At 36.8% G+C, this 23,464-nt stretch overlaps 1 protein-coding gene across 2 annotated transcripts in view; it reads right to left on the bottom strand.

The window, feature by feature from the left end:
• LOC137273623 (ATP-binding cassette sub-family A member 2-like) overlaps positions 1–23,464 on the bottom strand; it is a 90,864-nt gene that overhangs the window by 51,420 nt on the left and 15,980 nt on the right. For both annotated transcript variants that reach the window (XM_067806380.1, XM_067806381.1), the window contains exons 2-3: positions 21,134–21,227; positions 913–1,024 (exon numbers count right to left, since the gene is read on the bottom strand). In XM_067806380.1, coding sequence (XP_067662481.1) covers positions 913–1,024; positions 21,134–21,227 — 206 coding nt within the window. The remainder of the gene's footprint in view (positions 1–912; positions 1,025–21,133; positions 21,228–23,464) is intronic.

Here is a 23,464-nt window from a genome sequence, read left to right as displayed (position 1 = left end):
GTATCATATGACCTTACAAGAGAATCAAATTGCGACATGACTATGACAATCAATATCACATAGAGATATCAGTACAGTGATGACCTTATCACAACTTCATAAAAGTGCCTGATATCAAACTGTTACCTGCTAAAGCAATAAACATCACATTGTGGCCTCACTAAAGTAGTAAATATCATGACTTTGCTATAGATATCTATGGCATTCTGATATATTAATAGTGATTTAGTCAGTGTTGAGGCCTTGATGTAGTGACTGTATCAAGCCTTGAAGACCTCCATGTATGCAGTATCATAACAATGATGTAACTATAACGGTGGGAGATAAATATTGCATCATGTCTTCACAAAAGGGATAAGTGTCACATCACAACCTCAGCATTATATGTCTTGTATCGGGACCTCCGTAACATGACGCATATATTATGACCTCACAGCAATGGAACCTAACACAATTCATCTCTTGTATCATGTGTTTTGCATCTCATTCTGTCGAATGTTGTTGTTTAAAGATAGGCTAAATTAAAATATCTTAAGGGTAATAAATTCATCACATAGTGGTTTGAAACGGTGTATGGGACTGTAAAATCCTTACAAAGGCCTTACAATCACATATACGCCTTAAAAACTCTGGTCTTTGAAGGGCATTTAGAAGTGAAATGCATAAGAATGAAGATTTTATGGATATCAACTTCTTTATATGAGAACACAACATTTCGGAGTTAATGCTTACTCCTTCATCAGGTGTGATGAAGGAGTAAGCATTAACTCCGAAAAGTTGTGTTCTCATATAAAGAAGTTATATCCATAAAATCTTCATTCTTAAAAACTCTGTGTAATGAATGATATTCATATCTCGACTTTGTGTTGAGCCCCAGTTTTGTAGAGATGACTTGATGACTGAGATTCTCACCTGGAACTGGGGAAGTCCAAGAACCCATGCTCATCTGTGTGTCCATTTTCACAAAACATCTGCATGATGGAGACCAAGCCAGATGATGGGAGAGGCATTGTGCGGAAGTGAGCTGAAAAATACAGGAGTTCATGATGTTCTTTATTACAGACACAATCAAATATACTGAGGGAAACAAAAAAGGGATCACATGAAAATACATGTTTTCTTTATTTTGTTCCTAAATTTCTTCACAAGTTGTGTGATACAAAGTTTGTGAAGACACATGGGGAAAAACATAAAGGAACATCTGTGATCCCTTATTTGTTTATTTCAGTATATAAAAGGCTTACTAATGTATATTTTACTACATCTGGAGCTAGATTGTTGAAGCTCTCTTAGCGCTAAGATAGTCGTAAGTCAATGTATAGCACTGTAGAAGCTAAAAGTGCTTGAAAATCTAGGTCCTGGAGGTAAAACTCTCCATCTGGAGGAGTGTATGAACTGTACCAACAACTGACAGTTGATGATGTAATGAGCATCGAAACTCTAGAGTTGGTCTCCAGCAACCAATGCTTATTGTAAGAGGCGACTAACCAGAGCATATAGTCAGACTCAGTGACTTGGTTGACTCAAGTCATCATGTCTAAATTGAGTAGATTAGTGCTCATGCTGTTGATCACGTGATTGTCTTGTCCAGACTCAATACTGAGAGTGGAATATTGCTAAGTGTGGCATTAAACAACCAAACCAAAAAAACAAACAAAAACATCTCCATGAATCTCCACATCTCGTTTCCAGAGCAGAACTAAAAAAAACCTTCAATATTTTTCTGCAAAACTTGGTAGATATATCAGTCAGACCCTAAAGTGGTGCCTTTTGCTATTTACAGGTTTTTGTGCTTTATTATTTTCTCGGTTTCCATGGAAACGTTTCAGACTTCGTCTCGAAATGGACCAGGGATGGGCTTCATTTCTGGAGCAGAACTCAAAAATCTTTATTTTATATCTTTATTACTTGAATGAAATGTCTACAAGTAATAAAGCTGCACAATATTGATTATGTAGTGGCCAAGAGGAACCACAATTATTACAAGCCACTTCCATAAAGCTATAACATTGCTAAGTGCACTGTTAAACAACAAACAGTCAGTCACAAAACGGAAACATACTGTGTTACATTTGACTATGCTTATGGGTCAGAAGTATTAAACATGACATTGTAAATGAATAGTAGAAAGCTGAATTTTTCAGAAAAGGTTCAGAACATCATTGCCAGGTGCAAGATACAAAGTTCAGCAAATTCTACCTTTTGGCATTTTCAAAATGGCCACCAATTTCAAGATGACCTCCATTGTCCTTAAAATAATCAAAATAATCTCATGAAAATATTTCATTTTGATTAGCCATATCGTGTGATATTTCAAAGGAAAACCCTTCTCACAAGGAATCTAAACATATTACAATTAACACCACACATACATAAGACAATTAATTATCGCATGATAATCATACAATTGATGCATGTGCTTTTGGTGCCAGACAGCTGCTGCTTGTGTCTAATGTTCCTGGCATATTAGGACAGGATTGCAGTTTGTCAAAAACACAGTTCTGTAGCATTGTACAATTCAATAAAATACAAAATATATTAAAAATGCTGAATAGAAAAATTACCTGTCACGCATCTAATTAAACTGAAAGTACTTCAACAGCCAAAGTAATTTTCCCTTACAGCAAATGACAGCTCAACTTACAATTCCATAAGTGATTTTACTCTTGTAGCTCTTCTAGCAATATTCCAGCAATATCACAGTAGAGGTACACCAGAAATGGTTATGAGCCTCACATATTGTACATATGCAGGTGATTAAACCCTGGTGTTTGGAGTGACAAGTGAGTGCATTACCTTCTAGAATACTGCCTCCCCCTACCCCCCTAGACATGTTTACAAATACTTCCTTTTCTTAACTATGAACAGACCAGTTTGATGTTGTGGTAATTACTGTCATGATTATTTTCTTCAACAAATGACATAATTACTTGCAATTACATGTTTCCAAAGGCTTAGAATCCTCATTTTAACAACATGATTTAAGTTACACAAAATCACATCGAAAGTGCCATGGAAGATAGTTGTTTGCTTTCGTCAATATATTGATTCATCTGTCATTAAAAAATGTCTCACATCTATCATTAGAATCTTTATGCAGCAAAAATAATTTTCTCGTTTACGATGTTAGCTCTCGAATTGGACTGTCATTATACCTGAGCAGCAGTTGCCTACATAGCTTGACCTGGTTGGTGTGACATTCAATATGCTAACAAGAGTAATTTATGCACGGATGATGCACATCAACACTTGCCATAATAATAAAATGGAAACTGCATCTGTGTATGTAGCAGTCATTAAATTTGTTACACAAATAAAAACACACAGCAAAAATAAATAATGTACATTAATAAAGTGACAACATGTTCTTTGCGAAACATATAACATTGAACTAGTTCTTTGCACCTGTGAAGACCTATTCACAGTCCGAGCACTGCAGTTACACATGAGTGACCGAAACATCAATTATTTTAAAATAATTAATTACCATTTTTTTGTTAATGTGAGGGAGTGATTTTTACTGCTGTTTTAGCAATATTCCACGAATATCATTGTAGAGAACTGCAGAAATGTCCTCACACATTGCACCCTTGTGGGAACGTGAACCTTGGCCTTCAACATGACACGCATGTTATTATAATCCCACCTCTGTTGTGGTTAATTTTAAAATGTAATGTGTTTAGAGACCCAGAAACTACAAAATGAAATAGTAATGCAAATAATTATTGAAAATGTTTCTTTACACAGGACAAAACAAACAAAACATATTCTCAATTTTCAACTAAATTATAACTCCATCATATGTTTTTTTGGTCACAACACACTTATAAGTTCACGTCAATGTTTACTCTGCAGCATTGATCACCACTCAAGTAAAAACAAGTTGCAACTTTCAATGTGACTAGACAATACTAGATTGATAGCCACTAGGTGAACACCATGTTCAACATATTTAGTACTACCTACTTCACCAGGCCCCTACAAAAAGGTGTACATTCTACTAATCTTTCCTTAAGCAAGGCTTTATGAAAAGGAATTCTTGAGAAATGTGTGATGCAGAACTTGAAATAAGTAGATGGTGGTCAGATTATGAAAATGTATGTATCTTTGTGTGCATGCATGTCTGTGTGTGTTTGTGTATATAAATATGTTTGTCTGACAGTCCCTGTGTGTATCTCTGTGTACACCATCTGTATACCATATTTCCTCAAAAAAGTATCGGGGTCTGTAATAAGCACCTGGTCTCTGAGGAGGTGAAGCAGCAAAACAAGAAATAAGCATCAGGCCTCTAATACACAACAGGGAAATGTTTTACAAATTTATTCTCGCTTGGTCCAAAAATGATTTAATCAGGAACAGTCCCTGTAGTTACAACCTTCTGTGCTCTACATGGCACAGGTTGATAGATATTACATAATTACATAAACCTGAAGTGTGTTTCTCATATATATTAGTATTAGGTCATCTCTTGTTTTCCCAGAATAACCACATCTGAGCTTTTGTTTTGTTAGTAAGACCTCTTCCTAGTTTCTACTTTTTTTTATTGTCTTTTCCTAACTCTGTATGAACATTAACATTCAAATGATATATAAATGTTCGAAATCAATTAAAAAATATTGTTCAAGATTAAGATCAGAATGCAAATACTTTCCCAAGCAAGACTGAAACTGCAACTTTCAGATTTGTAGGCAGATGCTCTACCACATGGCCACTGGGCCAGTGGAAGAAGTGGGGTTGAATCATCTATATACAGTTACTGTTATTGAATTGATTATGCTGGTGCTTCAGTTATTGCTGTGAAGCTTCATTAAATGGTCATCTACATTGTAATGATCCATCAGTGATGGTATATATATTAGAGAAAACACTTCTCCTTGGTTTTGGTAGACAACATAAAACCATCAGCATGAGGAAATGCCTCGGGGATCTGCCTCCCCCTCCAGTTTTACATTGTCTACTAAAACCTTGGAGTCATGTTTTCTTCTCATACATCAACGCTGCAATCAAGAAGGGGTCATGTATATAAATATGTATGGGATCTAGTGATAGATCACTAACAATTAATTACATCCAATAAGCGTCAGGCCTCTAATAAGCACTAGCCTGGAATGCCTTTGAAAAAATAAGTGCACAATCACTTATTAGAGGAAATATGGTATATTGCAACACCTGTAGTGAAGGTTCAAAATGTCCCACCTCAGTTATTGACTAAACGCACTTCAAACAAATAACGAGTGAAGGTGAAGGTTATCCTGTCTCAGCAATCAACACCCCTGCTCATTATTGATTTAAGCAGTCAATACACATCACTGTTATAAGTGTGCGAATCTATATGCAGTGAATCACGAATAACCAGGCCTTCAATATAATTACCACATCTTATTTCAATATAAATGACATCAATAACTGGAGGCTAAGTAGTATTTATGAAACAGGAAAATTTGAAACAGCTTGGGTATCTGGAATAGCCTGCCATATGTTAGAATCTCATGATGTGTGGATATCGATAATTCTTCACTAACATGACCAGACTTGCGTGTGAGCATTGACACCGACCTCATGTGCAATATCAGCAATATCCCCCTGCATGATATAATAGACCGTATCCATCAGTATGATATAATAGACCGTATCCATCAGTATGATATAATGGACCGTATCCATTAGTATGATATAATAGACCGTATCCATCAGTATGATATAATAGACCGTATCCATCAGTATGATATAATAGACCATATCCATCAGTATGATATAATAGACCGTATCCATCAGTATGATATAATAGACCGTATCCATCAGTATGATATAATAGACCATATCCATCAGTATGATATAATAGACCGTATCCATCAGTATGATATAATAGACCGTATCCATCAGTATTCAAACTTAAACACGAAAGAAAAGTGGTCATTGTTATAACCCTAAAATTAGAACAAATACCACGAAAGAAGTGTGTAGCGGCCCTGGGTTAGTCTCCCTAAATTTTTCCAGAAAGGTAATTAGTTTGTCTCAAACTACCTATTTTTAAACTTTACTTCAGTTGTATACTTCCTACAGAACTGAGAATTACTCAAGTGAACACTAACCATCTAAAGAAAAGAGTAAGAATGGTGTATTTTAGAATGATGTTTACAAATGACCTGCAGAATACAAATGAACTTTACCAAACATGAGGCTATTTTTCAGATAATCAATTTATGACAATGGTTGATACCAATGGTTCATACCATTCATATATTTCCCAACTGACCAATCAGAATTGTGAATTGATATTGATACAATGCAATTAATTTATTCGTGATAATTCACATCTTCAGAATATTGGGTTGGGTTTGGAGGTATTTCACAATTGGCTCAAGTATTCAGTGATACAAACCATATCCTTTCAAGAATACAATTAATCATTTGCCATCACTAGAAATGAATATTAATGAATTTTTGAAGCAGTGTTATTTCCTACATTAGTGATATTTGGGTAACAATGGAGAGAAGAAAAATGGAATACAATTTCACTCAAGGCATGATGACTGTCAACAACCCTATTTATTTACCCATGGAGATAGTAGTTAGATTTGTGTCTTCAGTAACCATGATGCTTGTCAAAAGAGGTGACTAATGGGATTGGGTGGTCAGGCTCACTGACATATCCCAATTCTGTAGATTGATGCTCACGTTGTTGATCAACTGATGGCCTAGTCCAGATTCGAATATTTACAGACAGCCACCATATAACAGAAATATTGCTAATGGTGGCTTAAAACTTAACTCATTCACTCACTCACTACAATTAAGGTGATTGCTTCTCCACATCCAATCCTTTATGTTCATGGCATTTCTCTGGAATAGATACATACTCCCAGAGGTACACTCTTCCTCAGACATGTCTATTGCTCAACTGTGAACAAATTAGTGTAAATTCTCCAATAGAAGACCCAACCCAAATAGTGGTTCCTGCAAGAGGCATGGCAAAACCCTTGCTGTGATATCTTCAATCAATTACAGGCCAATAGTCACATGGTAATCTAAGAATAACACAAATATTGAACTATCCTTATCTTCGTCTGAGCCGGAATTCGTCCAAAATGAAGTGAAACCGATAGCCCACATAGATTCCCCATCCAACACAAAAGATTAAAAAAAACCCACAGCATCCTTTAAAATGGATCTTAGGAAAGATTTATGAATTAGTTCTTCTATGATGTTCTACAGCTGAGCTTTGTATTGTGATGTGTCTGATTTCAGAAAAACTGCCAAGTGTGGGACGTTTTGATCTGCTTGTCTCAAGACAATTGTATCTGGTTTTCTTATGTTTTTTTTTTTTTGTTTTTATGATCACTTTCTTTCTGTTTGATCTGGGAACAGCACTGCATACAGATGTAACAGGTCAGTACAATTGTTGTATTATATAGCAAGTCAAGTTTACTTATCATTATCTATGGAAATAGATTGTGCCAAGACAACAAAGAGTAACAAAAGTGCCATTTCTGCAGTGTCAGAGTAGGAAATTTTATACAATTTTGGTTTCAGACAAGCAAGAGATGTTTGCTTCTTTTCTAAAATATATGTATTCTTTAGTTAATAGGAAAATGAAATTTAGTATATCATTTCTTCTCTTACTGATCCATGAATAATGGTTTCTGCGTTTAATTTCAAAAGGGTGACTGTTTCATTTTTAATCCTTTCTAGTAGATCTTGACACAGTTTTAAGACAACCTTTTTTGACAATAGGTATTGATCTGTTCTGGCTCCAGACAAGTATCAATTGTACTTCTAGGAGAACCTTTCAGCTGTAAACGATTACCAGTGCCTATTATCTGCCATGAGAATTAATATTGTATGTCAAGAGCTTGCCAGTGTCTTCAAACTGTGTCTGCATTGGCAAGTTGTGATGTCTCATGATTATTAACAGTCTTGATTTCTGAGAAAGTCTGAGAAAAATGTTTTCCTATTCACAAGTGGAGACTTAAGTTCAGTGTAAGCACATAAAAACACATGTATCATTATGATCGTTGTTTAAAGCTGCACACAGCAATATTCCAGCTATATGACAGCAGTCTGTAAATAAATGAGTCTAGACCAGATAATCCAGTGATTGACATCATGAGCATAGATTGACAGAATTGGGATATAACGTGTAACCTTATGAACATTCAATGGATGATGTTATCTTATAACCCGAAGCAATGAAGATGTGTTGTCATGACAACTAGCAGCAACTCGCATCAGAAGAAAATATTGCTTTATGCCAGTTACTCAAAATAACAGAACAGATGCTCTTTGTTTATAAGGTATTAAACATTAGTCATCCTTTTGTATAATTCTTAAAAAATCACTATCTTTATTACATCATTGTCGTAAATTTATTCTTTGTGGCTGCAATCAAACGAAAACTAAACTTCAGGTGTGTAACAGAAGTTCTCTTCACTATCTATTGAACATTATTAGTTGCACCAACAATAGTACCTTCAATCTATGTGAAGATAAAGACTCTAATACCATCAAAAGCCATTTATAATTTTTCAAAACACATTCTATCACTCGTAACAAGATGGTAGTGTGCCCTTGTCACAGGTTAAAGCATTTGCTTTATCACTCTATCACTATTTTCAACTGCAATCAATAAATGTACACAGGCATACAGAGACAAATGAATTATGCAGCTCCACAGTTTATCCCATGTTCTCAAGGTTATCTTGTTGGGATGGTCCTTGATAATCAGCAGGCCAGGCTTCCAGCCCACATATTGTTAGTAGGACAATCTTGCCTGCTGTGCTGATTAGAAAGACATGTCACAGACATAAAGCTGAGTCATCTATCATATGAACAAATTAGCTAAAATGGGAAGCTCATGTGTTTGTGTTAGCTTGTGTGTATGTACATAGAAATTAGGACTAATGGAAGTTTTAAAGTGTGGTAACCGACCAGTCTCTAAAAACTACCTTCTGCCACATGATTAAGTGTGATGATTCATGTGATTGGCATTTTTCAAAGAGTCACAAAAAGTTTTCCTGACAACCAGTAACAAATACGTGTAACATTCAGTTGGAGAGGCACTCATGGCTTAGTTTTGCAACTGGTTTTTAAGTATGGTATATTTCCATATGCATTTTTAATATTCTTGCTTATCAAAACAACAAACAACCAGAGAGAAAGAAAAAAGAAAGAAAGAGGGAGAGGGAAAGATGGAAGGAGAGAGATGGTCAGAGAAAGAGAGAGGGAAGGAACAAGAAAGATACAGGAGACAATGAGAAAAAGAAAGAGGAAGCAAGAAAGAGACCATTGCGGATATGATGTTAATTATTTTCACACTGAGTAACAATTACATTGTAGCTATAGGTCACCGTGCTGTTCAGCAAGTTTGTCTTGATGTGTATCATATCTGTCAAACTGGATGACCATTTCACAATGGTTGCATGGGCTTTGAGTGACATAGACACCGGTGTACTATCATGCCTTATCTAACCAGGGTGTAACTTGCACGTGGACAAGAGGCTAGACACAGCAGCTAGCAGCTGATTACTCAACAAGATCCCTAGGTCAACCCCACAGGAATCTATTTCTACTATTGCCAAATGAAATACGTTTTAGACAGTTGCTGAACATCGTGGAAATGTTTCATTTGATCCAAGACAATACAGTCGAACCCCATTGTCTCGAACTCGGTTGAGACGAATTCTCGGATGTGTCGAACTGACATCTCGGTCCCTGCCGATTTCCTTATATTTATCATTATTTTTACCCTGATGTGTCGAACTAGATGTGTCGAATTCCCGGTTGTGTCGAACTCATTGTAGGGTCCCCAAAGGCTCTAACAAGTACAAATTTACCCTTTTGTCTCGAACTGTCAAAGCTGCTTGTTGCAACTGAAAACTTCAGTCACGCAATCGGAAGTCATCCTCATAAATGTGCTACCTACAGATCAAAAGTAACGATTAACGGACTCAACAATCAAGTGACATGTTTAACTACGCATCTATACACACATTGTCAGCACACTTACCAACTGAACTTTACTCAAACAATTAACCATAATTAAGTTGTTATCAGTGACACGTTGATCACGGACCGACAGGATATCTCTAAACAAACAATGGCGCATGTTGTTGTCATGTGACAGTCTATGTTAGCGGTCATGTGATTTCCTTGAAAATACAAAATGAGAAGTGAGGAAAACGAAGTTGGATTATCTAAATTGATGTTTTGTTTTTGGTTTAGTATTTACGGTGTAGGATCATTTTTTTAAACCAGTACGGTTAGCAATTCAGCGAAGGACCCGGGGGGGGGGGGGGATGTGATGCCATGCCCGAACGCCAAACAGACTGTAATTTCGGATTTTTTAAGTGATAAATTCCCCACATGTACACGTATGTATATTATTATTTCGTTTGTATGAACTATACAACTTTTATACCGACTGAAAATGAATTAGTGCTGTCAACTAAATGGGATCGCTTGTGAGTTTGTTAAATTATTCTTGTTCTTATCTTTTTGTATGCATATTTATTTGCCATGACGAATAAAGTGATTGAATTGATTTACATTTGTATATGTTGTAATTTAAAGATCAATACTGCCGTAAACGTTTATTGCAAAGATATATTTTTCGTATGTGTATCCTACTGCAAAATAACGATGTGTTAAGCACCGGGGTCGTGTTGGTTCTTGGTCTTTTCAGTGCTGACGGATGTGTCGAACACTCGGATAAGTCAAACTTTCCCCTTGGACCCGACAAGTTCGACACAACGGGGTTTGACTGTATTATTATGTTCTTTCAGACTTCCTTCATTATGTCATGATGGACCCATTAAAATACAGGTTAGAACCATCCTTCAGGAACCCTCTTGCGATAAACAGAAACTAACAGGACTGGGTAGTCAGGCTTGCTGACTTGGCTGACACATCATCGGTTCCCAACTGCACAGATCAGTCCTTGTGCTGTTCATCCAGGATGGGACAAGACCCAAGAAAAGTAACAGAGTGGGTGAGTGGGTGGGTGAGTGGGTGGGTGGGAGGGTCAGTCAGTTTGATTTAACACCCACTTTTAGAAATATTCCAGTAACATAACACCAGAAATGGGCTTCACACATTGTACCTATGTGGGAAATCGAAGTTAGGTCTTCAGCATGACAAGTGAATGCTCTTAACCACTAGGCTACCCCACCGCCCCTGCACTGTTTACTGGGAAAGTGTAACATATCTGAGCTTTGTTGAGGTACCAGACAAGCCACAGGTTAACAAGACATTATGACTGCCAATAACCGCTGCCAAGGCAATCAATACACACTATCACCCTGACAGTATTACTCGACCACGTCTTGAGTCTCCTATAATCCTGTTTGAGAGATGAAACATGTTCTTTTAGCTTCAACAGAAACTTAATGTCACGATAATGTTGACGTATCAACTATCGTGTGTACCTGCACCAATAAAGACCACCATCACGTTTGATAATGGATAACCTGTTTTTCACAGACTGACACATCATGTAATGTGCATTTAGTTATTTTAAGGTGATCAAATAAAGAAATCTATTGTTGAGCTAATATTTCTGGTCCATACACTGCCATATATCAAAGAAAGAGAGCATTAACGTTAACTCAAGTTACATTCAACAGAGATTGTACTGGCCTTATGAAAATATACGAGTTTTTTAATTACACCATTATTTTGAGGCAAGATCAATTTTCCTCTGTGTGTTTTATGTATTTTCTTGGTTGAGGGGCTTAGATCATGAAAACGAAGGTCAAAAAGTAAACGTATTGCATAACCTTTTGAAAAGAAGGCATTTATTTCAAGTTAAACATATAAAAGTTTTCTCGAAGTTTCAGCAAAATTGAATAAGATGTCAAAATTGTCCAAGAAAAAGGTATTTTCACTTTGAAAATAATGAGCACTCATCAGATAAAATGTGAATAGACATGAATTCTGATTTTAGATTTTGAAACCGTTAGATCAGAATGTCAACTCATTGTTCAAAACATTGACAAGATCTGTGTTTTTCTTGCTTATAACATTTGCTACAAAAACTGATTAGATGATTTATTGTTGTTGTTCAATGCCGCTTTTAGCAATATTCCAGCAAAATCACAGAGTGGGATACCAAAATAGGAATCACACATTATCAGAGGGGTACACAAACTCCACAGTCAAGACTACCACTTGTTTGTCTTGCACTTTGTGGTATGGTGCTTGAGTGGGTTAGGTGGCTGACTCTGTGTCCTGACAATTGGGTGGCTGACCTTGATGGAGAGGGTTCGAATCCTTAATGGGACTCAACTCAACAAAAGTATTCAAATCTGTACTTTACTAAGAAAAGTGTTACAGTTTCAAATATAACAAATTTTACTCATTGTAGCGATGTGGAAAATGGAACCCTGAGCAATATCTCTGATTTCCAAGATTTTTATAGGTTCATTGAAGCCATGTAAGCTTTGAAAACAACCCTGAAAATATGAAAAAAATAACCCAAAACAGACAAAAACACATTCTTCAAATAATATAATAATAAAGTAAGTCTAGGTTTTCCTCTTCTGAATCTCCCATGTAACTGGAGCTTCTTTTCGAACTTGCTAGCTGCTGTCAAGATGTTATGTTTGCAATGGGCTAGTCAACTGTTAGTCCAAACGTTCCCAAACCACATTATTTTCCCCACTGAAGCACACATAAGAATGTATGGATGTCAACGTTTAAGAGTATATGTTTACACCTTTATCAAGTGAACACATGAAGGAGAACGATTATTCTCTGAAATGCCATGTCCCTCAAAAAAAGCTGACATCCAAAAATTCTTGCCTTTATGTGTATCACTTCTAAATGTCGGTAGTGCATAGTCCATCCAATATGAATGCTGAAAGGTTCTAACTGAAGATTGTCTAAATTTCATCACTTTCAGAATCTCTAGGCTCTCTGGGGCACCTTTTTAATTCACATGGAGGTATTTGTTTCTAACAAACTATATATATTTAAGAGATCAGTGTTAGTCTAGGCTGCTGATGTCAGCGCTGTTCCTGTAGAAAACTATGTATCAATACCAGCATGCCACTGTCACTGGGTTGGCGACATCTGCAACAAGGTCTATGTGAAGACAAATCCACAGGTATATGGATCTCAAGTCCTAGGTATTATCCATATTTGCATCACTAAAGCTGTGGAGAATATCTATTAAAAGTAACATTTTGATATTTAAAATCTGTAATTTCTTCATACAAGCGTTAAAGATTTGGAGTCCTGGCCATTAATTTGATGAAAGGTACTAAAATAATTCTGAGGGCTGTAATGTATGTTACGATAAGATTATTTCCCTGTTAAGCGTATGTGAATGAGCTAGTGAATGAGTTTGGCTTTATGCTGCTTTTAGCTTTATTCAAGTAATATCTCAGCAGAACACTAGAAATGGGCTTTGCACATTGCACTCATATGGAGAATCAAACCCAGGTCTTCAGTGTGAGGAGCAAAAGCTTTAACCATAAGGTTACCCGAGAATCAAACCCAGGTCTTCAGTGTGAGGAGCAAAAGCTTTAACCATAAGGTTACCCCAAGATGCTTGAGTTCGGACTTTGGCTGACTACAAGGCTGTAGAGGGCCACTGTCAGTCACAGTGCAGGGCCATAGAAACACTCAAACACATTATACAAACTATTGCGTGGATCGTCCCTCAAATGCTGACTGCCTGGGATGATACCAACATACATCTACAACTATGAGTATGACTGACTGGCTGAGTTTGGTTTTACACATCACACATACACATCACAGCAGGGGACATCAGAAATGGCTTCACACATTGTACCCAGGTGGATTCAAACTTGAGTCTTTGGCGTGATGATCGAATATATTAACCACTAAGTTACCCCACTGCACTTGTTAAACTATGGGAATTACAACCATATTAGTTCTAAAACTATAAAAAGCGTACATAAAGATCAGGGTTAGAACTGGTCTAGTGGACAGGCTTGCTGACTTGGTTGACACCTGTCATGATATCCCCCTTGTGCAGATTGATGCTCATGCTGTTGATCATTGGATTGGTCCATACTTAGTAACTTACTGACTACTGTCTTATCACTAGAATATTGCTCAGTGCAGCATGAAACAACAAACCAAAACTCAACTATATAGGAAGAGTGCTCCTCATGTAATCCACTGGATAAATGCCTCGTCATAATGTCTTTATGACAGTGATTGACTGACTGAATGACTGACTGACTGAGTTTGGTTTTACAAAGTTTTTGGCAATATTCTTGCAATATCATGGCGGGAGATACAAGAATTTGGTTACACACATTGTGGCGATCCCATGTCTTTGATGGGACACGTGACACATGACCACTTTAACCAGTAGGCTGCCCCACTGGAACCTTCATCTACAGGTCACAGATGCACTGCGCGATAACTGAGTGTGGCATAAAACAATATTCATGCTGTTCCAAAAATAAAGAACACAAATCCCTGAGCCACTTCGGGATCCATCAGGGAAGCCACCATCACACGAACACAATGCTCGATCCTCCATATTGCATAATTCAATCCTGCATTCAGCATGGTATTCATCTGTCTGCACCCACATTGTAAGCAAACACCCGAGCGCTAGACAGTGTTTATACATAGTTCATGATAAATGCCACAACTTGGGCCACAATTTCTATTTCCCATTTAAGCGCATGTGACTCTACATCACTTGCAGATCAATATCTATCAATTCTATGTCTGCAAAGGTCTTGAAAATAAGATGAAATTTATAAAAATCTCCACTAATAAAAACCTATTTTAAAAATTCTTAGCTGTTTCCATGTGAATGCAAATATCATAGGTGAAATTTATTCAAGGGAAAGCTGTCAACTTGATCGATGATTCATAAACGTTTATGTGTTTAAAGGATTCCTGCAAGAAATCAAAATAAAGGAAAGTGGAACATTGTACAGGTCCTCAAAATATTGATCTACTCAGTTTCAGTGAAATATATTAAGTTTCTATATTGAAATTCAATTTTGTTTGATTTTTTATTCATAGTGTTATCAAGCCATCATAATATTCACTTTCCTCCCTTATCTATTAAAGATACAATATTTTCTGATTCTAATAAATGAAGGGCGGTGGGGGAGCCTAGGGTTCAGTTTATTCATTTGTAACGCTGAAGACCCATGTTTGATTCCCTACATGCTAACGATGTGCAAAGCCAATTTCTTAAGTCACCATGACATTGCAGGAATATCACTTAATGTGACATAAAGTATAACTCACTTTGTCTCATATACAATGAATGTATTAGTAGTTTGTGAAGCATAATCAATATGCTTAGATGTGGCTAGAGAAGATGAGATTTAGTATTGTATTCTGTATTGTTAATTGAGAAAATTTGAGTATAGATGAGAAAATTTGTTGCGTCACACACATTTATCAATGTCAACAGCTGACCTTAGAACACACACAAAAGCATAAGTATCACAACGCCTTTATGGCCACCAATCAAAGCACTATTGTCACAATGAGTTAACCTTTCAAGGCTGTCATGCACCAAAGCACTATCACCGCAATGGGTTAACCTTTTAAGGCTGTCACGCACCAAAGCACTATCATTACAACAGGTTAACCTTTCAAGGCTGTCACACACCAAAGTACTTTCATCACAACTGGTTAACCTTTCAAGGCTGTCACACACCAAAGCAGTATCATCACAATGGGTAAACCTTTTATGGCAAGCATAGTTCCAGCAGACTGATTCTAAGCCTTCACTTCATGGGTTATGTGACATTATCGATAGTATAAGGATTCAGCATGAGATGACATGTGACAACAAAGACAGCTTGCCTGATCACCTGATCCCATTAGTCACCTCTTACAACAAGCATGGGTTCCTGAAGAGCAATTCTAATGTGGGTTTTCACGGATCCTGATAATATGTTCTAATGCACATAAAACCTGTGTAGTGACCACAAATACAGACCTACATAGACACTTCAAGTTTCAAAGGTTCACCACAACTGTGAAATGAAGGATAACACACAAACCAAGCTTCTTCTATTTTGAAAGTTCAACATGTCAAAATTCAGTACAACTGTACTGATTGTACATCCTAAACAATAACGAATTATCTGTCGTAGGCCATAACTTTAGCATAAACTTTACCTGTTTAAACAAGTGTAGTCTAGTGGTTAAAGTGCTCGCTTGTCACACCGAAGACCCATGTTCGATTTACACATTGGGTACAATGAAACATTGCTGGAATATTGCTAAAACTAGTGTAAAACCATAATCACACATTTAACCCAAGCATCCTTCTACATCCATAAATGAAACACAAGTATATTGATTCTGTTTAACAAAAACATCAAGTCAGTTTGATCTATAGTGTCCAAGTGCAGAGATTCCCAAACGTAAGTGAAGGAAACAAGAAATAGGTTAAAAAATACATCACAAAATAAACACAACAATACAACTCAAAGCCATTTAAAATGTAAATCTGACAATCTGATCACAACCAACAGGATACAATATTCTTGTTTCCATTCTAAGAAAATTCAAAAGACCTGTCTTCCGAAGATAAAATCAACACTTGGCAAAGAATCAATACTGTAGTTCCACATCAAAAGATTTCCTGGTCCTTTGAGGTGAATTTCACAAGGCTCAGAATGTTATGCAATATTTATTACAACAAGCAATCTGGGGACAAAAGTGTCTCACCATTTACAGTAATACATTTCCCTGAAGCTAGAACAAACATTTATTTAATCATGTTAATCTACGAACAAACATCTGGTGTGAGCATTTATGGAAAAGATTTAATTTTTCAACTCGCACACTGGATTGTGTAGTCCAGACGCAAATCTTTACAGCCACGTAGCTCGAATATAACAAGATTCAGCTTTAAACAACAGCATATGAAATGGTCAAAATGTATCTATCCATGTGTCATTTTTCTTTTTGATGGACTAAAATACAACAAGTCCCCAAATATCAACTATCTAAAATAACAGTGTTAAAATGAATGCACTTTGGTAGTTTTGGGGCACTGCCACCTCCAATTAACCTTTTTACTAAAGTGCACTACAAGATTCTGATCCAATGGGAGTAGTAGTATATACTATATATATATGGGGTTTATATACTACTGGAGTATGTCACTTGAATGGCATGAAATTCAGTTAATTTCTAAGAACATCCACCAACTTGAACACTTTGTACAACAGTGTCACTCGAGCTGCTGGTAATTAAATCTGGTGATTAACATCATGAGCATCAATCTCTGCAATACGACCCATGAAGATTTGTGGTAGAATGAGTCTTCAGCAATCCATGCTTGCTACAAAAGGCAAGTATGCTTGTTGTAAGAGGTAACTAAAGGGATCAGGTGGTCAGGCTTGCTGACTTGGATGACACATGTCATCAGTTCCCAATTGTGCAGATCAATGCTCATGCTGTTGATAACTGGATTGTCTGGTCTATACTATTAATGAAACTAAGTATTTGGATAATAAAGGAATAATATAACTTCACCTCATCCACATTTTTTACAAGCACATTCCCTCTTTTTTCCCCACTTACAATACATTGGGACTTCTACATGCCAACATAACTTTTGAAAAATAAATCTCAAGGTCAACAATGAAAGATCCTCAAGTCATGTGCTTTTTAATCCCCTGAGCAACAATTCAAAATCTCAAATGTATATGAATTGAAATGTAAATTAACTGAAACCATCGGCAAATGTAAACAACAGAATGAGGGCCATGGAAACACAACAATAACATATGAAAGCAATAAAGCCTTTAATCAATAATTCCTATACAACATAACATGCTTACACCCTCTTTAATATTGAACTGCACAAAATTAGTTTCACTTTGAGCTAGCCAAGTTCATCCATGCACTGGGGCAGCCTAACTGTTAAAGCATTCGCTTGTCAAGCAGATGTTCCCCAAATGGGTACAATGTGTAAAGCCCATTTCTGGTGTCTCCACTTGTGATGTTGCTGGAATATTGCTAAAAGTGACATAAAACTAAAGTCACTCATAAATTGCGCAGCAATGACCATACGAACCACTGAGACAAAATTACAAACAATCATTGTCACTAAGGTGACATAATCCCCCGCTGCATATTACCAAATCAAACTTAAAAAGAAATGAAAGTGAAGGTCGTAGTTTAAAATGAAGTAAAATGTCAACAAAAACATTACTCTCAAACTCTCTTGATATCTGCACTGTGGTTGTTCAAACACTTAGACCTTGACCAGTGGATGCAACACTGACAGACAGAGCCTAATAATGTATTCCCTGCTTCGCACTAATTAGTATCTTGTGAAAAGGACAGGAAAAATTAGTTTCATCATAGATATATAATGTTTCTATCAATAGGATGATGAATGCATGGTGAAACAAATCTGGATTTTTGGTGTGACAAGCAAATCTCTCTATCCAAGTAAACATAACACCTTCACTTAGACTCGCTTCCATGATGTCAACTCAACATTCATGTCATTCAATATTTATTGGGTAATAAAACCCTGACTACATTGTAGGCTGCCAGTAACAATATGGACGTCCACCAGAGGTGATACAAGTAGGCATGGCAAGCAAACAAAAACAGCCGTTGATTGATTTCTTGATGACAGCGAGACACACCAGACTGAGCAGTATTGTTTTTTGAGTGGAGTACTCAACTGAGCTTTGAGTTGAGCTGACTTTTACATTACATCAGCATTATTTAAGCCACATAGCGATGAGACCAAGTCTACATACATAAACATTTTAAGTATACTGGCGTCTCCTATTCTACTGGTACCTATGGATTTCGGCTGAAAAAATAATACAAACAGTTCTTTTCGTATCAATGCTTATTGTTTTTAAATGAAGAGATTTACCCTCTAACATCTGCATCTATGAACGGCTTGATGAATTAGGTGTATTATCATTTGTGAGCTCGATGAAAAACATGGTCGTTCACCGCTGACTTTTCGAGAAAGTAACATTATTAGGTGTAAGGAAGGGAAATCCTGTCGGAAATGGCGGGGAAAAGTTATGATTTTTCCAAGTTGTTTGAAACTCAAGAATATTTGTTACATTGCAAATTTTGATAACTGACAGATGTGGGCCACTTCCTAGTGACCGGTCAGTGATGTAAACAACCGTTAAATATCACACATCGGCGATCTCGGCAGAAAATGTGTTTACCGCGAGAATAGGAAACCTGCAGGAAAAGGAGACAGCCCTATACAATGTTTGAATGTGTTTTTAAAAACATATTTATTCATTATTATTTACAAACATACCACCAAATTCAAAATCAAGCAATGGGTCATTCACATAACAAAGGTACAAGTTATGATACAGACCAATCACTCTCAAGTACATTACAATGAGATGACCACTGATGCGAGAAATTTCTCAAGAGGTTCAAGAGTCTCAGAAGATGTCTACAAAGGTCCAGTTAAAGAATGACATACTGAGATATCATGAAACTGGAATATAGGTCATGAACAATTTGGAGCAGTGTGCAACTGGGTTCAGTATGCAAGAAACGGGTCAAGTTTATCAAAAACAGCTGGTATGTCCACTTCGGTATGCAAGAAATGAGTCAAAATCAGCTGATAAGGATGACTCTAGCCTTGCTCCAAGCGCTACTGAATGCTTCAAACTCATGCATGTATAGCAACGCTAATTCTAGAGGCAAGTCTAGATAGCAGACAGTACAAAACACCTGGAAGACCAAACCCAGTCAGAGCATGTGGGTGTGATATCAAGTGTAACAAAGACTTTCATTGGCTGGTTAATTTGCCAATATGCAGATGGCTCATTGTGTGTATATAGAGATGATGTGTTTGATTGACATTTCAGAAGTATGGTGAGTAATAGAGGAAGTAAGATTTTTTTATGGATATAAACTTCTTATATTCTATATGATGCAACGTTTTGATATGCATTCATATACCGTTGTCAAGCAAAAGTGATAATGGAATAAGAATGTGCTATGGGCACTGCACAGTACAGCTGGTGAAACCATTTTTTCCCCCAGTGCTGGGAAAATTAGTGGATCATTTGAACTGCCATTTTGCAGGCTTTTTTTCATCACATTAAAAGTTGATTTTGTATTTTTGATAATTTATTTCTGTAAGTCCATACTGAAAGGTATCAGAGTCTGTAGGGTTGTGTTTTGCATTGCATGTGACCTGTAAATTATCAATTTTCACTTTAGAGACTTGTCCACCTGACACTCATAATGTGTTATATGGGTCCTGAAGCATATAGTAACATTCTCTAGATGACATATTTTGGCAAACAATATTTCATTCTCTTGATTTTGATAAACATTATTTAGGTAACACAAATCTAAAACCTGCTTCGGCAACAAGAAGAATTCAATCTTAATCACAAATACTAAAATCTGTTTCATGCCTAGAAATTTATGAAAGAAAGACATGTCTTTTATAATAATTATTGTTGTAAAATTTAAACAGAAATCCTTTTTCACTTGTGCTGAACAACAGGCTTCCATATCCCATGTACTGCATCCTATCCCATTTTATGTTCATACAGGGGGCAGTGGGTTAGCCTAGTGGTTAAATCATGTTGCCCACCTATGTTTGATTCCCTGGATACACCCCACGGTAATATTGCTGGAATATTGGTAAAAGCAACAAAAAAAACAAACTCACTCAGTAAGTTCATATATGCTACAAAATTTAGTGCATGGCAAACCTTTGAACAATTGCTTCATCTAAAACTGTAAGATAATCAATATGAAATCTGTGTTATCGTGGTAATGTGAATACCTGTCATATCAGACATCAGAACGTGACTGACAGCTGCTGGTCAAGTGATTAAATGTTGCATCAATCGAGGTCATGTGATGTTCATGTACATTTTGCAATGCTGTTTGAGGTCATGTGACATTCACTTGCATCTTGTGTTGATTGTTTGACATCGTGCGACCTGCATGTATTTTTGTAACTGTCGTTTAAGGTCATGTGACCTCCATCTCCATTTCGTGTGTTTGGGTAGGGTCATGTGACCTTTATGTATTTTGTGTTTATTGGTTTAGGTCATGAGATTTTCTAATGCCTATTTTCACAAGTTATTTAAACACAAAAAACACAAAAACCGAACAGATTGATTGAAGTCAGGTGACTTACATGTGCCTTGTGGATTGGCTGGAAGTTTCTTCCGGATCATGAGAAGGATGACAAACAACACCAAAGGAATGAAAAGCTCGAACAGCAGCACAAACTGAAACAGCAAGAATAATATTCACAATCACCATCACAAACAACAACACAATCTGGGCTAAAACAAAATGGTTACTAACAAAAACATTGTTTCTCACTGCAGACACTATATCAACATGATCACGGTGCCCTGTAAAAAGACATTTTGCAAGCAACACTCCAAGATCAGGGCTAGAATCAGTTTTCTGAACACATGCTTGTTTTAAGAGATGACGGATGGTTTGGCTCACTGCCTTGGTTGACTAACATCATTGTATACCAGTTTTATGAAACGATACACATGCTGTTGATCACTGGATTGTTGTCTGGTCAAGGAATGATTATTTACAGACTGCCACCATATACCTGGGATATTGCTGAGTGTGGAGTAAAAAAAACTCACTCACTCACTGTTTATGTAAGCATCCTTAATGTCACAGAATACTAAAGCAAACTTTGTCTATGTCAACACGCTTGCAACAAACAGACGGGTAATACGAATACTGTTTATGCCCATGTCCTTTATGTTTTGAGTGAGTGGAATGAATGGAGTGAATGCTTTAACCACAAGGCTACCGGACTGCCCCAAGAACTTGTCTGAACCAAAGAACTGTACATGGTAATATCCAAATCAGGGTCCCGATTCACAAAGCATTCGTAAAATTAAGGCCAATCGTAACTCTATACTTTACCATAGGCTTACAAATGGGTAAGAGGAAACTAACAGGATCGAGTGGTCAGACTCGCTAACGTCGTCCGTTCTCAGTAGCGACGATTTTTTGTTCATGCTGTTGATCACTGGATTGTCTGGTCCAGACTCAATTATTTACAGACTGTCATCATATAGCTGGAATACTGCTGAGTGCATCGTAAAACTAAACTCAATCACTCACGAATGTCATAGTGCTACAGACCTTTGTGAATGGGGTCACAGACACCATATATGAAACAAAGTGATATAGGACTAGCCCCAGTAAGCTGCTCACTGAAACCATCCTTTATTCAAGTCAGTACATCCAACTATTTTTATTCACACTCAGGTGACATGACACCATGTATAACACTGCTGATGATTTTCACAAAATTCAATTCCATGTTACAGCATTGCCTCCCACCATAGAGATCTAGTTCACCATAAATAATGGCCACTGTATTGCCAGTTCTGTCTCCAAGCAAAATTTGATGACTCACAAGCTCAATACAACTACCCCATCAATCTTCAATCTTTCATGTTTCTATAGCAACCTTTTTAGGAGACAGAAGAGCCAAGCAGGATTTTGGGGTGCAAACATTTCAGTTTCAAAAGTGCAACATTGGAAAATCTCACCAACACCTCTATAGAACTCCTTGTCGAATCAATAATAAATATTCCTCGTTGATAAAGTTGAAAACTTGGATTAGATTCCCAAGAGTGGAAGCGAATCTGAGGTTTTAAGTAACAAACATAATTATCATGATTATAGGTAAAATGATCATATGAAAAAATCTTGACAATATAATTGCTAATTCAATAGTCTGTTTACATGTGTCAGCTAATACAAAATTCCATTCAAAATGATTTATAACTTTATCTGTGTGGGTGATAATAAGATTAGGTTGGTTTTTCCCTTGTTCAGTTCAGGATTATCAACAATTCTTGCTTCCATCAGGAAGAAATCTGGTATAAACATTATTTATGAGTTATTTAATTATCACAGTTTTCTGTGTCAAAAAAGCATCTAAAAGTGTTAACAGGGCTCGAACTCAGGCATTCAGCATAATGAGTGGACTTTACAACCACAGGACTACATCAGCACCTTCCTGTAGTCAGCATAATGAGTGGACTTTACAACCACAAGACTACATCAGCACCTTCCTGTAATCAGCATCATGAGTGAACTTTACAACCACAGGACAACATCAGCACCTTCCTGTAATCAGCATAATGAGTGGACTTTACAACCACAGGACTACATCAGCACCTTCCTGTAATCAGCATCATGAGTGGACTTTACAACCACAGGACTACATCAGCACCTTCCTGTAATCAGCATCATGAGTGAACTTTACAACCACAGGACTACATCAGCACCTTCCTGTAATCAGCATCATGAGTGAACTTTACAACCACAGGACTACATCAGCACCTTCCTGTAATCAGCATCATGAGTGAACTTTACAACCACAAGACTACATCAGCACCTTCCTGTAGTCAGCATCATGAGTGAACTTTACAACCACATGACTACATCAGCACCTTTCTGTAATCAGCATCATGAG

This window comes from Haliotis asinina, chromosome 2, assembly GCF_037392515.1.
Source record: "Haliotis asinina isolate JCU_RB_2024 chromosome 2, JCU_Hal_asi_v2, whole genome shotgun sequence".
Classification (NCBI taxonomy): Eukaryota; Metazoa; Mollusca; class Gastropoda; order Lepetellida; family Haliotidae; genus Haliotis; species Haliotis asinina.
Note: the sequence above shows the minus strand (reverse complement) of the source record. Positions and strands in the feature narration are given on the sequence as shown.